General features: G+C 42.8%; 1 protein-coding gene across 3 annotated transcripts; it reads right to left on the reverse strand.

Moving 5' to 3' along the window:
- Positions 1–1,159: 1,159 nt before the first annotated feature.
- On the reverse strand, positions 1,160–17,792 carry LOC124041209 (prolyl 4-hydroxylase subunit alpha-1-like). Of its 3 annotated transcripts, none has more exons than XM_046358515.1 (15): positions 17,619–17,789; positions 10,041–10,138; positions 9,691–9,787; positions 9,456–9,607; positions 9,134–9,271; positions 8,820–9,059; positions 8,195–8,418; positions 7,801–7,977; positions 7,116–7,186; positions 4,255–4,354; positions 3,945–3,998; positions 3,419–3,484; positions 3,229–3,297; positions 3,019–3,115; positions 1,160–2,350 (listed from the first exon to the last, which is right to left on the reverse strand). In XM_046358515.1, exons 2-15 carry the CDS (start codon positions 10,135–10,137, stop codon positions 2,280–2,282), a joined length of 1,653 nt encoding a protein of 550 aa, XP_046214471.1. In that variant the 5' UTR covers position 10,138; positions 17,619–17,789; the 3' UTR covers positions 1,160–2,279. The 3 variants fall into 3 exon arrangements, with proteins under 3 accessions (XP_046214471.1, XP_046214473.1, XP_046214474.1); XM_046358517.1 differs by lacking the exon at positions 17,619–17,789 and adding an exon at positions 16,002–16,058; XM_046358518.1 differs by lacking the exons at positions 1,160–2,350; positions 3,019–3,115; positions 3,229–3,297; positions 3,419–3,484; positions 3,945–3,998 and adding an exon at positions 6,239–6,450 and having other exon boundaries at positions 4,281–4,354; positions 17,619–17,792.
- Positions 17,793–18,079: the final 287 nt, after the last annotated feature.

The following is an 18,079-nucleotide window of genomic DNA, read 5'->3' on the forward strand; positions in this document are numbered from 1 at the left end:
GGGAAAAAACAATTAAACCCATTTTAGAATAAGGCTCTAAGTCAAGGAGTCTGAATACTTTCCGAATGCACTGTATACATTACAAATAAAACACATAATACACAATATTAAACATATATCCGTCTATCATAAAAGCCTGGGTTCTGTCGCTAAGATAATTCTGAAACCATACAGGAATCAGTGCCAAGGCTTAACACAGACAGCTTACTCAACAAGATTGAATGATCAACTGCATCAAAAGCATTTGACAAATCTAGGAATAGGGCAGCACAATTCATCTTAGCATCCAAAGCATTGACAATATAATTTCAACTGATGTGGTTGCAGTAGTAGTACTTATGACTCATACTGTGGTACTCTATAGTTCATTTTGTTGGCTTGACAGGTGCTAGACCCGAGTTTGAGTCCCGGTCGGATTCATTGATTGGAGACAGCTTGTGTCAATTATATAACTTTTCTTAGTATTTTCTACAGGCAGCAAACCTAGTGGATAATGCTGGAAATACCAGGTAAAAAAAAGAAAAGAAAATGGCCCTAGTGATAATAACTTCGGAGATAATAAGTGCTTTCCCATCTGTGTACACACAGAGGCACTGTAGGACACCATAGGATAATTGAAGTGATTAGGGAGAGAAGCCGCAGTTAGCTCTTGGAATTGAATTCCCAGGTCTGGACACTGTCCCCTCCAACAGTGCAGATCTTAGGAATGTTATTCTGGACTCTAATAAGGCAAGGGTGTGTGAGAAATCAGGTCCTAGCAGTGATTTAACAGGCGCATCCTCACCCACCCATCCATGCACACATGCACACAATATTGTATTTCTGATGATACCAAACACACTCTTTCATTCACCAACACAGACAGAAGCCTCCTCCCTTCCAATCAATCTGGAGCCAGGCCAGTGTTCTGATATGGCCCCGTGTATCTACAGCTGACCACACACACACACTTTCTCTTCCTTCCTCACACATAAACAGTACATAGCATCTCTCACATCCATTGTAGCTTTTATAAACCATCATAGACTACACTACTTCCTATTGGATATTTTAGTGAAGATGGCCTACAAAACACCCACCTGAAAATGTAGGGGTCATAGCTGAGGGCTTTAAAAATGTAGTTGATGAGAGGGGGGAAAAACAACATCACTCAGGTGGGTAGCAATGACATTTAGACTTTATTTCTATATAAAACATTAATTTCACACTTCCAAAAATATTCCTGCATATTTGAAAGGACGTACAAACCACACAATGGGTGAATCTTGTCAGATATAAATATCATGTTTCTCCTTGAGGCCCCCAGATAGTATTATATAAAGAAACAGGCCTCACAATACTTTTTTAATTGGGGAAAACACCAGAAATGATTTGTCTTGCCTTCTAAAAAACACCACAACTTTTTTGGGATGGGCCCACATTGATACACTTTAAGGTTGCATGAATCTGATTGAATTTTCCAAGATTTTAAAGACACCATGTCCAACGTTTCTCCCTCCCTCTTTTCCATCACACAAATGGGCAAGTGCAACTCATCTGTATGGCCAAAGAATCAAATGTTCTGTTAAAAATGTGAGTGACTTTTCAAATCCAAAGTCGGTTAAATATCAAACCAGATCTTAAAAAACAATAAACAAATGATACCTCAGCTATAAACAGTTAAACGTCACATACGATTGTCTGTGCTGTATGTGGGAGTGTTGGAGTGTGTGTGGTGTGTGTTTTTGAGAGAGATATGTTAGTATAAACTGGAGCGACATCAGTATTGAAATAAGAGATGGAGTGAACACTTGACCTGAATTGAGAAAATAGTCCATGGCATACTATGGACATGCACTTAGAGAGGACATATTATTTACATTAGAACAGAGCAAGACGCAGAACCTGTGCTCTGAAATGACCATTTTTGCTGTGTACAGAGCCCGTAAAGAGTGCAAACAAAGACATAAGGGTGAACACACAACGTGTTCACTTGAGACATATCAAAGAGCCATGAGAGCACCATGTCAGTCAGAACACCACTAATACTGTCCAAGCTGGAAGCCCCAAAACATCCTGGGCTCAGAGAGGTACAGAGCTGGGGTAAGGAATGGATGGCGTGAAGGAGGTAGGATGAGGAGTAGAAGGAGGGATGCCAATGGCCCCCTTTTCACGGCCTGTCATCCACAGCAGTGCTCTCAGGCCCTGGGGTTGAAGAGAAAGCAAGGGGTAGAGGAGGAGAGGGATAGAGGAGGAGAGGGGTAGAGGAAGAGGGGCGTGGAAGGGAAAGCCTTCCCCTATCATGCAGTCTCATTCAGGCCACAGGGTCGCCGGAACTCCTGCCCTCTTTCATGGATCCATTTGTTAGATACTGAGGGTGACAAGGAGGACAGAGAAAGAAGTTGGCTACTGTACCATAGCCTAGTCTGGTAAAAAATCTACAGTACTCTAGTCTGGAATACTGTGTACAAAACATTAGGAGAATCTGCTCTTTCCATGACATAGACAGGTGAATCTAGGTGAAAGCTATGATCCCTTATTGATGTCACTTGTTAAATCCACTTCAATCAGTGTAGATGAAGGGGAGGAGACAGGTTCAAGAAGGATTTTTAAGCCTTTAGACAATTGAGACATGGATTATGTATGTGCCCCTTTCAGAGGGTGAATAGGCAAGACAAAATATTTAAGTGCCTTTGAACTGGGCATGGTAGTATGTGCCAAGAACTGCAACATTGTTGAGTTTTTCACTCTCAATAGCTTCCAGTGTGTATTAAGAATGGCCCCCCATCCAAAGTACAATGTTAAGAATGTGTTCTTAATGTTTTCTACACTCAGTTTATATCAGAGATAACTTGGTGAAGACCACAACAATGATCACTTGAGAAAAGTAATGGAATGACAGTAGCGGAATTATAACTACAGATTTAGGAATGAACTAGTAACTAGTAATAATGGTAATTTAATAGGATGTCTATGGTTATAACAGTGTCATAGACATTTACAGAGCTAAATTTAGGTAGTTTCAACACACAAACTCACCCCACTTGTTGCCCACCAATACTGGGCAGGCTGCGTGCCTTGTACTGTAGTCTCCCTCCCCACTGGGAAACAGGTTGTACCAGAACACTGCAGTCCCCTGTAATACATCACACACAGTAGAGACAGGTTACTGGGAACTATGTACCTACAGTCATACACACACTCTAGGCTGCAAATACACATGCTCATTGCTCACAAGCTTTTAATCACCTTTTTGGGCCATACTGCAGCACCCACATCTGGGAATACTGTAGCACCTCCTGCTGCCACGTCACTCATCTAGAATCGATTAAAGAATAAACTATTATCACCTTGGACTCTTCAAGAGACCAAAAAAATAGTATTTATTTTAGGTTAGGGGGCAAAGAAGGAAGCAGTCCCATGAATACAGAGCACTCACATAGAAAAGCCAGGTGGCTATGCGGTTTCCAGTGCCCAGCTCTTTGAAGGCATCAGGCTCATCTTTCTGTAGAGCGAGAAAAACAAATGATCATGACATCACATGATCATTATGAGCAGAAATGCCAGATCCTAAATGTCACGGTTACCCATTCGATTTTCTTGTTTACATAAAAGACTCTAACAACACCATCAAAACAGCTCCAAGTTATTTTAATTTTGGAATTCTCTTCCAAAGTAGTCCCATAAATAATAGAGAGATATGTCATTTGACTAAAACATAATAATTTCAAACCTTGCTAACATTTGTGTACAATCACATACAGCATAACTGTTTGGGCTTCTTGCGGTCAATTTGCAGTCCACAAATGATTAGTAATTATGGTCCGGCCCCCTGTCCATCTGCTCAAGAAAATAATCGTCTGGCTGCTGAATCTAGTTGATGATTCCTGCTATATGCAATCCAAAAACGTCATACAGCAGTAATGTGTGCTGTCATTAAATCAAGGCTGCAGGGCAATACTAACCCGTCCAAAGTCAAAGTGGGGCTCATACTGCCCACCCACACCATAGTTTGCAACCTGCAAAGCGACAGTGAGATCATTAATATTGGAAATGTAACTGTCAACCATCTCAATCAACGACACACACACTTCTGTAGCTCAGTTGGTAGAGCATGGCGCTTGTAACACCAGGGTAGTGGGTTCGATCCCTGGGACCACCCATACGTAGAATGTATGCACACATGACTGTAAGTCGCTTTGGATAAAAGCGTCTGCTAAATGGCATATATTATTATTATTATTATTATTATTATTACAAACACACACACTTTACCTGCAACTCTTCCGCAGTGTCCATCTCCAGACCTGTGAGGTCCTCAATCCGCTGGTTTATCTGGTCAATCATTGGGTGTTCATACGCTGTCAGCCATGCACTGGGACAGGGGAAGGGCACAGGGGTGCAGGGATAACAGGTCAAATACAGGGGGGTGGTAGAGTCACTATTGTACAGTAGTTATTACAGATGAACAGTCTAGGAGAGGGAGAGAGAACAGACAAAGCATGCTGCAAGCTACTGCTGAAGATTAAATATATAAACTACAATAGGTTCATGTGTTACATGCAGATGATACATGAGAAGTGGGAGGAGCGTAAAGACAGGAAGAGGAAGGACTTTAGAAAGCGTCCCGACAGAGTCTCCAATCAGCTCAGCGTACATTGGTCAGAGTGAAGTTTAGGAGTAACTAAATACAGTTGTGCGTATTTTTTATGTACTTTTCAATAATGTAAGCCTTCTATAGGTTGAAGCTCTGAGTTTGCAGTCATCGCGTGACTTGGGAGAGTTCTGGAGGTCACAAGGGCTTTGGAGGTTGATGAGTTTACTTTAGGGGCCCAGAGGGGAGAATTATTTGAATGCTTTTAGTGAACACTACCAGCCTTTCACCATCCACCCTGGCCCAGTGGTCTAAACCACCCCCTCCAACAGGGAGCATTCCATTCTCACTGGGAGTCATGGCTTCTTTCACATATCATATAAAGACGTCACAATAACCTATCTGTCATTTCATGGACCTCAAGATTATTTCGTTTTTCTGGGTCATGCACCACAAGGCACAGTGTGAAAATAAAAAGTGTCAAACCACAGAAAATAGCATTAAAATGGTAGATTCTCTGCTTAGTAGATTTGCCATACACTGCATAAAGTGAGAGTTGTAGCAGTTGTGGCCGTAATGATTTCACGGCGAGAGGGCTAACGTTTGAGGTCCATTCAAGTTCAGCCATCTGCTCTACACACACCATCCCTTTTTATTGGATACATTGTTGAATCTCTCAGCCAATAAGATGACTCCTCTTTCCCAGTGCTACATACTGTGTGTATTACTTAATACTGAAATTCCTTGTGAGGTTAGCCAAATTCAAAACTAAGATGTGTGTTAGTCTATGTGTGTGTGTGTGTGAGTAAAGTGATTTATTAGAAGTTGCTGTTAGGGAAGTGAAGACAGTAAAATATAAATTGGACATGATAGAGTGGTGGTTAGGTCAAAAAGTCTCTCTTCCTTCAAATTCTCTCCCTTCGGTGATTACTCTCCCACTTTGACCTCGTTGTCAGTTTAAATGAGGTTCACGCTCAGTTCAGTTAACCCTTCACCACACACACAGTTGCACAAACTTCAACACGAAGACACAGACCCAGACACACAGGCAGACAGACACACACACACATCTACACTTGCATGCAGACACACGTGCACACCCTAGCAAACACACACACACAAATATACACTCCAATATACACAGTAATAAGCAGGGGCAGTAAAAACCAAAGTGATGTGGGATGGTATGGGTGTGGGTGTGGTATGGGTGTGGCATGAGCATTTCTATTTTTAAGAAGATGAAAGTTATTAAAGTAACTATGACTAAAGATTGGCATGTTCCCCTACAATCAGCAGTCTGACCATAGATTGGGGTTGTCTGGTATATTAGATCTATACAAGTGGGCACTCACTACTCATCAAAATCATGAACTGAGAGAGAGAATGTGTGTGGATGTGTGTTCGTTCGTGTGCACAAACTTGAGGTGTAATTGGCCCTGTCTGCACAGTAGCACAGAGGAGGAGAGAAGCCAGAATGACCTCATTAATCTGATTGTAAGAGAGCAGCATAGATTCATTGCAGAAAGAGGTGGCCCTACTGACCCAAAGACCTTCCAAAACCTGGGTAGCACATCCTGGGGATGTAGGGCAGTATGGGATGGGAGACCAGAGGGGATGGGGGGGGTCTCTGGAGACCCAAATGTATTATGACCTTTGACCCCTTACCTCTTGGAGACTCTGTACATGGCCGTGGTGAGTTTCCCAGTTAGGGGGGTCATGTACTGTGGCTGCCATGGCTAGTTGCCCGGGCACACGAGAGAGAGAGAGAGAGAGAGAGAGAGAGAGAGAGAGAGGGAAAGAGAGAGAGAGAGCGAGAGAACGAGAGAGCGAGAGAGATAACACACCAAAACGATAGATGAAGTAGAGGGAAACGGGAACTGAAAGAAACAGAGAGAGGAGAGAGAAAAGTAGATTCGGTCACAAGCGGTTAATGTTATTCCAGCAGTATGCCAGGGGTTGTTTCAGCGCCAGTCCTTTAACCAAGGGTAGTATAACTTAATGGTTTATTCTCTAGTTTAGGAGAATGCTAAACTAGTGATTACATTAGTGATGAAAGGAACAGAGGATTTGTGAAAAGTACTGCTCCCGACACACCCTTAGTTGGCCAAAAGCAACTACACCTTTTCTCCTCCCACTCCACTGGGTTCACATCCTAGAGAACTCCTGAGCAGAAACACATTTTCACCACAGACAGGACCATACAATCATATCTCCTTATTCATTAGCTTATACTCTGAGCTTCTAGAACACCCCTGGACTATTCTAGAATCTGATTTATGGTTAGACTAAGAAAATGATTCAATGATTCATGAAGGAGGGTTCAGTAAAAGTATGGTTCTGTGCTTCTGCAGAGGAGTCTTCCAGCATTGGAGGGAGGGAGGAATACGGTCTGGACTCAGAGGCATAGGCCAGTGGCAGGTATAGGAGGAGGGGTTTGAGCTGGGGTGTGAATGAGGAGAGGGGTTATGGGTGCTCTCCCTCCTGCTCCACCCCTCCCCTCGACACCCTCCTCAACCCCTGCCTGCACCTGGCTACACCTTACCTCTTGCTGATCCTGTAGGGGGCAGTCTCGAGCACACCAGTGATGGGGTTGGAGATGGTGGCCCGGCGGAGCTATAAGGCAGGGAGAGGGGGTTTAGAGGGTACCCTGACACCACCTCCACCCCCCAGACCCTGCTTTGGGTGGGCTAACAGGGCTCAACCTACCTCCACTTCCATGGCTCTTTGGTATACACCCCTCACCACACACACTAAAAGCTTGCTGTTCCCTCTGGGAATACGTCCTGTCTAACCATTTATAGCAAAAGTCCTGTGTCTGACTGATTGGATTTGAAAAAGTCATCAATGTAAGGAAATGCTGTCTTTGAACCTAAATCTAATGACATGGTGACATGTTTTCTTGAATTCATGTTAGTTGATAACTCAACCAAATGTAAATCAAAAGTAGATGTTGAAATTATGTCTGTACCCAGTGGGAAGAGTGTTTATGTTTAGCATGAACATTTCCTATTCGTTCTGTCTACTAGTGGCCTTGACTCTGCAGACACAGCTGCAGCTGGTCAGACAGTTACTAGTACGAGCCTCAGAGCATATCCACAGCAAATCCACTTCTGTAGGACCATGAAACCCTCCCGTCAGACATATCTGTGTGGTCATGACACCCTTCTGAACCCTTATTATCTCAATATAGCACACACACACACACACTGACAGAGAGTGGAACTCACTCTGGGCTTGGCCAGCTCTTTGACCTTCTCGATCTCGCCGTGAGAGATGATGTCATGGTAGCGGACTATGTAGGGCCGGTCCCACTCATCCTCCTGCTTCACCGGGCTCAGGAGGTACTTGGGGTGACCGTGGTTGTCAAAGTAACGGCAGAAAAGCCGTCTCTGTCTGCGGGGCGTCTACAAGGCAGAGACGGGGCGGGCGGAGGGAGGTAAGAAGGCAGACAGATTGACACGTACAGATGTAGGATCTTCATTTGAGCCAGTTTTTATAGCAGGAAAATAATCCTGCAGTAACAGGAAATATTCATTATTATGTTGATTATAATGATTGGACATTTTTCGTAGGGGTTGATATATTTTTTTGTGTGTATGTGAGTGAGTAATTCCTCCTCACCAGCTTGATGCCCTCCCCTCGACACAGCATCTCATACATCTTCCTCTCTGGGACAGGCTCCCTGAAGCGCTTCTTCTTCTTGGAGGCATCACTCGTCAGTCTCTTCCTTCGCTCCTTGCCCTCCTCCCTGGCCTTCTGGGCCTCCTGGGCCTGGGCCTTCCTCTGATTTATCAGTTGAAACTCAAAGTACTTCAGGTTGCCGTTGGCACGCTGGTGTTCCGGGTCTGGAGTGAAGAGAGAGAGGGGACAGTGAGATGGAATACTGATGCTCATACAGTAAACGGACAAGGAAGAGTCATTTAGAATTTTCATCTGGATCTATCTGAATCACTAACTTCAGACCCTACTGCCACCTGGGACATTTCATGAGTGATCCTCTATACCAGTTTATACTGGGCATACAGGTCAGCAGCTGTTGTTCAATGATTCACCTGGAGGGCCTCATATTCCCTCAGCACTCATTAACATTCACAGTGTTACACTACCAGTTAACCTCCAAGTATACCCAACCCGTAACTTAGCTCCTTTAGTGTGCTCTCCTTTAACTCTGTCAGTGTGTCCTTCAAATCACTCCCGGTGTGACTAGTTTAACTCATTCATTCTGAGCCGCATTAGGGTAACTCACCCAGCATGAGTAGTCTCTTGGTGAGCTCCAGGGCCCTGCCTAGATCCCCCTGCTGGTAAATAGCATAGCTGAGGTAGTCCAGCACGGTGACCTTGTCCACGGTGGACTCCTCTCCTTCATCCAGCTGCTTCAGGGCCTGCTCCATCCACAGCTCTGTGTGGTAGTAGTCCACCTCGCTGTAGGCAATCTTCCCCAGCTCAAAGCAGTCCTCCACCGTCATAGGGCTCTTGTGCGTCACTCCTTTGGATGAGTCAGTGGTTACAAACTTACAAATTATAAAAGGCCTGAGGTTCTAGCGCTCCCTAACAAATTACCTGGCAGGTCTCCTGTAGAGATGGTGTTGGTGTCCAGTCTGTAGGTGTCCTGCAGTCTGAGCAGTGCCTTGGCTGCACCTGTCTGGTCCTCGTCGGTAGGGAAGTGTTGCCTCTGGAGGGTCAGGTTAGAGATGAAGCCTGAGAGATGGACAGAGATCCTCATTTGTGAGGATGCTCACTGTGAGCATCTAAAAGACAAACAAACATTGCAGCAAATATTTTCTGTTAAAAAACTAGTATCTGTCGTTTCTGCTTTGGGACTACCTTTCAACTTCCTTTTCATCTCTTCTAATGTGAACTTCATTGTGTCATCATATCTAACCTTCCTTGGTGTCCTTCAGCACCAGGCTCTCCAGGTCTCCCCATTCTGTGTTCAGCCTCTTCATCAGTTTGAAGGCGTTGACTGGGTTTCCCAGGAAGCCCTCGGGGTCCTGCATGGCTATGGCTGATAACACATCCAGCTTCTCTGCCCACCTAAGAGAGGGATGGGAGAAGAGACACAATTCAGCTACTCTGTGTGTGTGTGTGCTGTTGCTCGTGTGCGTGTGGACACTCACTGTTTAACCTGCTTCAGCTTGTTCTCCTCTGCCGTGATATAATTCTTCAGTGAAGTGACTAAGTCTTTCTCTGTGTACAACAGATCTGTCATGTGACCTAAGGGAGGAAAATACACACATTATCAAACTTTATTTTAAGTTTAGTTAAACCAATCATACACGTGATGATAAGGAATACACTGTGTACTATATCTTTCAACTTCTGTGTAGATGAGAAATGAGTAGAAGCCCGTACTTCCGGGTAGATAAAAGGCCCAGTATGTGCTTGACAGACAGGCTTTGGGGGCAGACCCAACACCTGTCTCACAGCCATATGACTATGTATCTCATAGGGAAGGGAGGAGTCTCACCGATGGATGTGTAAAAGTCACTGTGGGCTGAAAGAGTCTGGAACAGGCAGCTCAACACCAGTAAATACCACCAACACTGTCGCTCCATCCTGGACATACTGGGAGAGAGAAAGACAGAGAGATAGCGAAAGATGAGGTGGCAGAGAGAGGAAAAGAGACGAGGCCAGAATGAGGAGGAGTGAAAGAAGGACAATGAACGTATATGGTTTGCTCACTCAAACACTCTGTCATCTAATGTACTAGAAATAGTCATAATCAACAGCGCCGTTCCCTTTTGACAGAATGGTCCAATGATCTACAGGAGAGAATTTCTCGATGAAGAATATAATTGCGAATTATATTTCACAGAATTTCTCCGATACATCTGAAACTTATAGCATCATAGTCCACTGATCTTTTCCCCCCACAGTTTAGACTATCCTGACACACAGGTCAGAAAACACATACAATTAGCTATACCTGTGCTGCCTCTCAAATACTTAAAATAGAAGTGGGAATGGACATTCCTTGAAGGCAGGACAAACCCTAACCCTGGCTGTCTGCAGGCTGACACAGCAAGGCCTCAATCCTCAACCCCCAAAGAGTGGTTTCGTCAGTGTGAGGCCGTGGAAGGATAAGCCATGGGGAAATAGCAAACAGAAAATAGAAAGGGAGTGTTAGCGAGTGAGTGTGTGTGTGGGTGGGTGTGTGCATGCATGCGCGTGTGTTTCAAAGAGAGTAGTCCTCTAAAACAGTATAACATTGAATGACTTCCTCTCTGCCTCACCCACCACACTGAGATGAATATAACCCCTAGGATGTGGCCATAGAGTGACTAGTTTGGCACATGAGCTCTGGAGTTGGCACTGTCATGGCTTTTGCCTGGCTGCCCCTATCTAGACATGACTTAGCACTGCGGGAGTGGTACTGTGCTCTTCATACCCCCATAGCGAGCCTCCACTAGACGTCCAGTGTGTGTGTGTCAGGGAAGTAGCGTGGGCCTTGTTTGAACAAACATGCCTGTCTATATTGCCCTCAGGGATGGACGTGGAGGGGGATGGATGGGCCAGATAGGGGAGGAGGGGACTTCACACATAGATATTACATCTATTCCACAAACACACATCCCTATTAGCCTGGGGTCTTTAAAACACACAGACAATACCTCATCCTGCCCTCCAGGACACCTACACCACCCGATGTTACAGGAAGGCCATAAAGATCATCAAGGACAACAACCACCCGAGCCACTGCTTGTTCACCCCGCTATCATCCAGAAGGCGAGGTCAGTTCAGGTGCATCAAAGCTGGGACCGAGAGACTGAAAAACAGCTTCTATCTCAAGGCCATCAGACTGTTAAACAGCCACCACTAACATTGAGTGGCTGCTGCCAACACACTGACTCAACTCCAGCCACTTTAATAATGGGAATTGATGGGAAATTATGTAAAATATATATCACTAGCCACTTTAAACAATGCTACCTAATATAATGTTTACATACCCTACATTATTCATCTCATATGTATACGTATATACTGTACTCTATATCATCTACTGCATCTTTATGTAATACATGTATCACTAGCCACTTTAACTATGCCACTTTGTTTACATACTCATCTCATATGTATATACTGTCCTCGATACCATCTACTGCATCTTGCCTATGCCGCTCTGTACCATCACTCATTCATATATCTTTATGTACATATTCTTTATCCCCTTACACTTGTGTGTATAAGACAGTAGTTTTGGAATTGTTAGTTAGATTACTTGTTGGTTATTACTGCATTGTCGGAACTAGAAGCACAAGCATTTCGCTACACTCACATTAACATCTGCTAACCATGTGTATGTGACAAATAAAATTTGATTTGATCAATAGAGACCACATTGCGGGAAACTTTATCACTGGAAGTTCCGTGAATGCCACAGTACTATCCAGCAGATTATCTATTTAGCAACAAAAATGAATCACCACTCTACACATTAGCTTACCTAGCATACCTACTACTCATTAAGCATGCAAGAACTAATGGCAACATTGGACAGAGACTGCAGTATAACCTCCCTGTGTTAACAGTAGCTGGTCTGGCTGAAAGCAGAAGCACTCTTTGTCCTGTAGCTGACACACACCAATTCATCCTAGTGTAAGAGTTTATATTGTTTAAATCCTGCAGTCAAAACATAACTCAAAACAGGTGCATACATCTAAATCCTAGCTGCACTGATGCGGAAATACCAATCTGGCAACCTCGAAGATAGTTTGGAAGACACTTGACACAAGACTGACGGTCGCTGACATCTAAAACATACAAGCTGGTGACACACATCTGCATTCTACTGTGCACGTGTTATCTACTGTACATACTCAAAAACTGGATGCAGTCTACCACAGTGCCATCCGTTTTGTCACCAAAGCCCCATACACTACCCACCATTGCGACCTGTACGCTCTCGTTGGTTGGCTCTCGCTTCATACTCGTCGCCAAACCCACTGGCTATAGGTTATCTACAAGTCTCTTTTAGGTAAAGCCCCACCTTATCTCAGCTCAATGGTCACCCACTCATAGCACGCGCTCCAGCAGGTATATCTCACTGGTCACCCCCAAAGCCAATTCCTCCTTTGGTCGTCTTTCCTTCCAGTTCTCTGCTGCCCATGACTGGAACGAATTGCAAAAATCTCTGAAGCTGGAGACTCACATCTCCCTCACTAGCTTTAAGCACCAGCTGTCAGAGCAGTTTACAGATCACTGCACCTGTACTTAGCCTATCTGTAAACAGCCCATCTATCTACCTACCTCATCCCCATACTGGTATTTATTTATTTTGCTCCTTTGCACCCCCAGTGTCTCTACCTGCACATTAATCTTCTGCCGATCTACCATTCCAGTGTTTAATTGCTATATTGTAATTACTTCGCCATAATGGCCTATTTATTTCCTTAACTTACCTCATTTGCACTCACTGTATATATACTTTTTGTTTTCTTTTGTTCTACTGTATTATTGACTGTATGTTTTGTTTATTCCATGTGTAACTCTGTGTTGTTGTATGTGTCGAATTGCTACGCTTTATCTTGGCCAGGTCGCAGTTGTAAATGAGAACATGTTCTCAACTAGCCTACCTGGTTAAATAAAGGTGTTCTCAACTAGCCTACCTGGTTAAATAAAGGTGTTCTCAACTAGCCTACCTGGTTAAATAAAGGTGTTCTCAACTAGCCTACCTGGTTAAATAAAGGTGTTCTCAACTAGCCTACCTGGTTAAATAAAGGTGTTCTCAACTAGCCTACCTGGTTAAATAAAGGTGTTCTCAACTAGCCTACCTGGTTAAATAAAGGTGTTCTCAACTAGCCTACCTGGTTAAATAAATGTAAAAAACAGGGTGATCACAAATAGACAAAAAAAAAAAAAAAAAGGTGAGGAAGTAGGAAGGACCCAAAAAATAAGGTCACAAGTACTATTTATAATATTTGGATATCTATAATTATGGCATATAGGATTACCTTTACACATAACTCACCATGATATGAATAAGGAGGTCAAAGAGAGACAGGATTGAAAGCAGCGCAAAGTATGAAGTATGTATAAAAAATACTAACCCGCTGCCAATGTAAAGGTCACTGCACTTACCTTCCCCCCTCTGGCACCAACTCAGCCAACAGAGACTATCTACTGAGGGTTTAGGCAATGGACAGGCTTAGGCAAGTCCTCATTTTCTTAAACAGAGTGAGGATTTGATTGAAAACAAAGGAAACATACAGGTGATATTTCTATGAAGGTCAACAGGGAGTGGAAAGAGCCAGAAGCCAAGAACTGTAATGCTTTATACGTTCACGTGTTCAATTCTATTTATCACAGAGAGACACAGAGTTGTCTTACACAGTACTACACCACTTACAGTAATGTTTCTCACTGCTGCTCAAATGACAGTAACACTTCACTTATGCTGCCAATCTGCTATAAAACTCATAAGAATATCAATCTTATTGCAGAGAGACAGTAGTGACAGTGTCACTGTTATGATAATGGTCTCAAAGTGTTATGCCAGAGCATGTAAAGTGTTACTGTTACCAAGCCTCTGAGAGCCACTAACCTCAAATGGCTGCTCTACAGACGCCCATCAGTAACTGGGTTTCAACTAGCCGTAACCAGTCCCAGGAGAAATCACTATGCCTGTATAGAAAACAGACGAACCACTTTACAAAATGAGTCTGCGTTCTTTCCCTGAGGTTTAACCTCCTTGGACCAATAATCTGTTAGTACTTGTCATATGTCTGTAGGGCCTACTTGTTTCAAACAAGCCTGAGGTTAGTGTTATCCAGTGCTACTGTAGAGTTAAGTCCTTTTACGTCAACTCTCTCATTACTATGTGTTACCTGGGAAACACACACACACACACACCTCAATGAGGTTCAATCACTCATTCACAGTTTGAGGCTTATGTCCAAGCTACACTTACAGAAGTCAGTCATTACCCTCCAGTTACTAATGCATGGCAAACAGAGAGCAAGTCAGTGGGAAAATGAAATATTGACAAGGGATTGTCAAAGCAGCTGGTGGTTGTATTAGGTGACAGAGGTATTGTGCCAGTGCCACAGACAGAATATCACTTGTGAGTGAAAAAAACATCCCGGTCTGTCAATCCCATTTAAAAAAAGTTTTAGATCATTAGCCTCACATTGTTACAGTTTCGTCATTTGTGAAGTGAAGTTGTAATATAACTAATGACTGTATTAAATTGACTTTAAAAGGGAGTTATAGGGGCTGTTAGTGTATTTCAAAGGCTGGATGAAACACACACAGTCATGACTAAACTTTGGATGACCAGACTAAGTGTCAACATCCTACACTATTAGAATGAAACCTTCTGTTTGAGCTTTGTTTCACCTTCAACTGGAATATCTTATAAGCACAGGGGGTGGCAGGTAGCCTAGTGGTTAGTGTGTTGGGCCAGTAACTGAAAGGTTGCTGGATTGAATCCCAGAGCTGACAAGGTAAAAATCTGTCATTCTGCCCCTGAACAAGGCAGTTAACCCACTGTTCCCCAGTAGGCCATCATTGTAAATAAGAATTTGTTCTTAACTGACTTGCCTAGTTAAATAAAAATCACCTGTTATGATAGATGCTAACTGATCTGTTATGACCACAAAGACAAAAAAGGGTTCCAGGTAGAACTCTTTTGGGTTCCATGTAGAACCCTCTCTGCTCCACGACTCTCCCTGAAAAGCACAGGAATGGAGCCTTCATATCTACATTTCAAGTGTCAAGTCATGCAGTCTGAAATTCCTCCATGGCCTACACGCTTAGAAAAATAGGTGATATCTAGAACCAAAAAGGGTTCTTCAAAGGGTTATTCTATGGGGACAGCTGAAGAAACCATTTAGGTTCTAGATATCACCTATTTTGCTAAGAGTGTATGCCATGGAGGAATTTCAGACTGCATGACTTGACACTTGAAATGTAGATATTCCATTCCTGTGGTTTTCAGGGAGAGTCGTGGAGCACCCGTCTGTACAGATACTCTGTAAAACCTGCAATATCCTAGACATACAAAACCACTGATATTATAGAAGATAAGTATTAACCTCGCAAGTCATTTAATAAAGGTCTTATCTTTACAATTTTATACAACATAAACCATACAATGCAAGGGCGCAACTTTATCTAACATTATCTAGGTGGCTAAGGGGATATGGTTAGGAGTTCTGTTAAATGGTTAGGTTTGGCTAACATGCTAAGTAGTTGTAAAATTGTTAATGAGCACAAATTTGAAACTTGTCTGTGATGAGATTCGAACATGTTGCATGACATTCTCCATATATGCCTAACCAGCCACCCTACTTTCGTATTTGTGTTAAGTAACCTTCTGTCTTATGTAACCATGCCAAGCTTAACATACTCAATTTAGTGATCCGGATTTAAGTTGAATATGTTAAATCTAGTCTATGACACCAGGCTAAGAAGAATAAAGACTTACGTGTTTCTTCTTATTGGTGTCCTTTAGTAGTGGTTTCTTTGCAGCAATTCGACCATGAAGGCCTGATTCACACAGTCTCCTCTGAACAGTTGATGTTGAGATGTGTCTGTTCCCTGAACTCTGTGAAGCATTTATTTGGGCTGCAATTTCTGAGGCTTGTCACTCTAATGAACTTATCCTCTGCATCAGAGGTAAGTCAGGGTCTTCCCTTCCTGTGGCGGTCCTCATGAGAGCCAGTTTCATCATAGCGCTTGATGGTTTTTGCAACTGCACTTGAAGAAACTTCAAAAATTCTTGAAATGTTCCGTATTGATTGACCTTCATGTCTTAAAGTAATGATGAACTGTTGTTTCTATTTGTTTATTTGAGCTGTTATTGCCATAATATGGACTTTGTCTTTTACCAAATAGGACTATCTTTTGTATACCCCCCTTCCTTGTCACAACACAACTGATTGGCTCAAACACATTAAGAAGGAAAGAAATTCCACAAATTAACTTTTAAGAAGGCACACCTGTTAATTGAAATGCATTCCATGTGATTATCTCATGAAGCTGGTTGAGAGAATGGCAAGAGTGTGCACCACTGTCATCAAGGCAAAGGGTGGCTATTTGAAGAATCTCAAATATAAAATGTATTTTGATCTGTTTATACACTTTTTTGGTTACCACGTGTTATTTCATAGTTTTGATGTCTTCACTATTATTCTACAATGTAGAAAATTGTAAATAAATAAATAAATAAAAACTTGAATGAGTAGGTGTTCCAAAACTTTTGACCGGTATTGTAGCTATGAGTGAAAGTTCCAGAATCAGCTAGAGAGAAGGTGGAGAGCACTGCCACGTCTTCGCCCCTCCCCCGCAAGGACGTTTCTCGGGATGTGAGTTTGTGAATGATGTGATCGCTCTACTACGTGCAATCGGCAAGAAACTGAATATTGAGACAACTTCTTAATTCAGTAAGTAACTAAGTTAGCCCCTTCAGTCAATAAACACAATTTACCTTTGTAGGTCAGTAAATACACGTTAATTATGTAACAACGTGTGCATAAATGACTTGCCGCTATGTAACAATCACAAACAACGATGTAACAGCCACGGTTGTCGATTTCGTTTAGTGTCAGGTTTATTAATTTTTAGCCAAGGAAGGTTTGTATAACATTTCCTTTTGATAGCCTGCTAATGCCATAGCATATTCATAACTATGTCCATTTTAAAATATAGCCTAATATAGCAATATCTGTAACGTTTTCAAAGCATTCTAGTCTATTGAGACGGAGAGATTTCGCAGGCACAGTCATGTGTAAATAAACTCATACCCACGTTGCATCGGAATTTTACGCAGTGGATGGGTTTGGAATAGGATGCATGGCGCTAGGTTTTGTGCGTAAAGTAGGCTACAAATAAATAAATGACAAGACGAGTGATTGATAGAATAGAGACAATAGGCTGACTAAAAGCAATTGATATCACATATTGGACATGCAACGTGTTTGTAGAGAAAGTTATTGATATATTAATAATACAGGTCTCATCCGATATGGTAATCACATTTAACACTAGGCTAGGTTTAGACAAACATATAATTGTCAACATGCAAACAAACATTAATTATTACCGAAATGATAAGAGAGACTTGTCTTGGAACGGTGGCACAAAAACACTCCGGTGGCCAAAATATATTCCCGGCAGCCGCTCGCAAGCTCTCCAAAGGTGTCCCTGCTCGTTGCTTTGGTACCGTTTATGACAGCCCCAACCTCCAGTCGCTCTTATCCTCGGCGTGTCATCGGTCCTCGGCTCGCCATCTGGCGGTAGGTTCTATCCACGGAAACTGCTACGTGCAGAGTCGCACACACGCACTCAACCCTAGTTTGGTACTGGGGAATTTCAGGGGAGAATTTTTGAGCATGCTTCCACACCAATTCTGAAGTGTTCCCTTACTTCCCTGTCATTATTGGGATATAACCATTAGCATGGACGTTTTGCTCCAGACACGTGATAAAATGATGTTACTCCTAAATATGATGAATAATTAGCCTATTAGGCATTCCAGAATGCACTACTGTTTACAGTGTGTAT

This window comes from Oncorhynchus gorbuscha, linkage group LG08 (assembly GCF_021184085.1).
Source record: "Oncorhynchus gorbuscha isolate QuinsamMale2020 ecotype Even-year linkage group LG08, OgorEven_v1.0, whole genome shotgun sequence".
Lineage (NCBI taxonomy): Eukaryota > Metazoa > Chordata > Actinopteri > Salmoniformes > Salmonidae > Oncorhynchus > Oncorhynchus gorbuscha.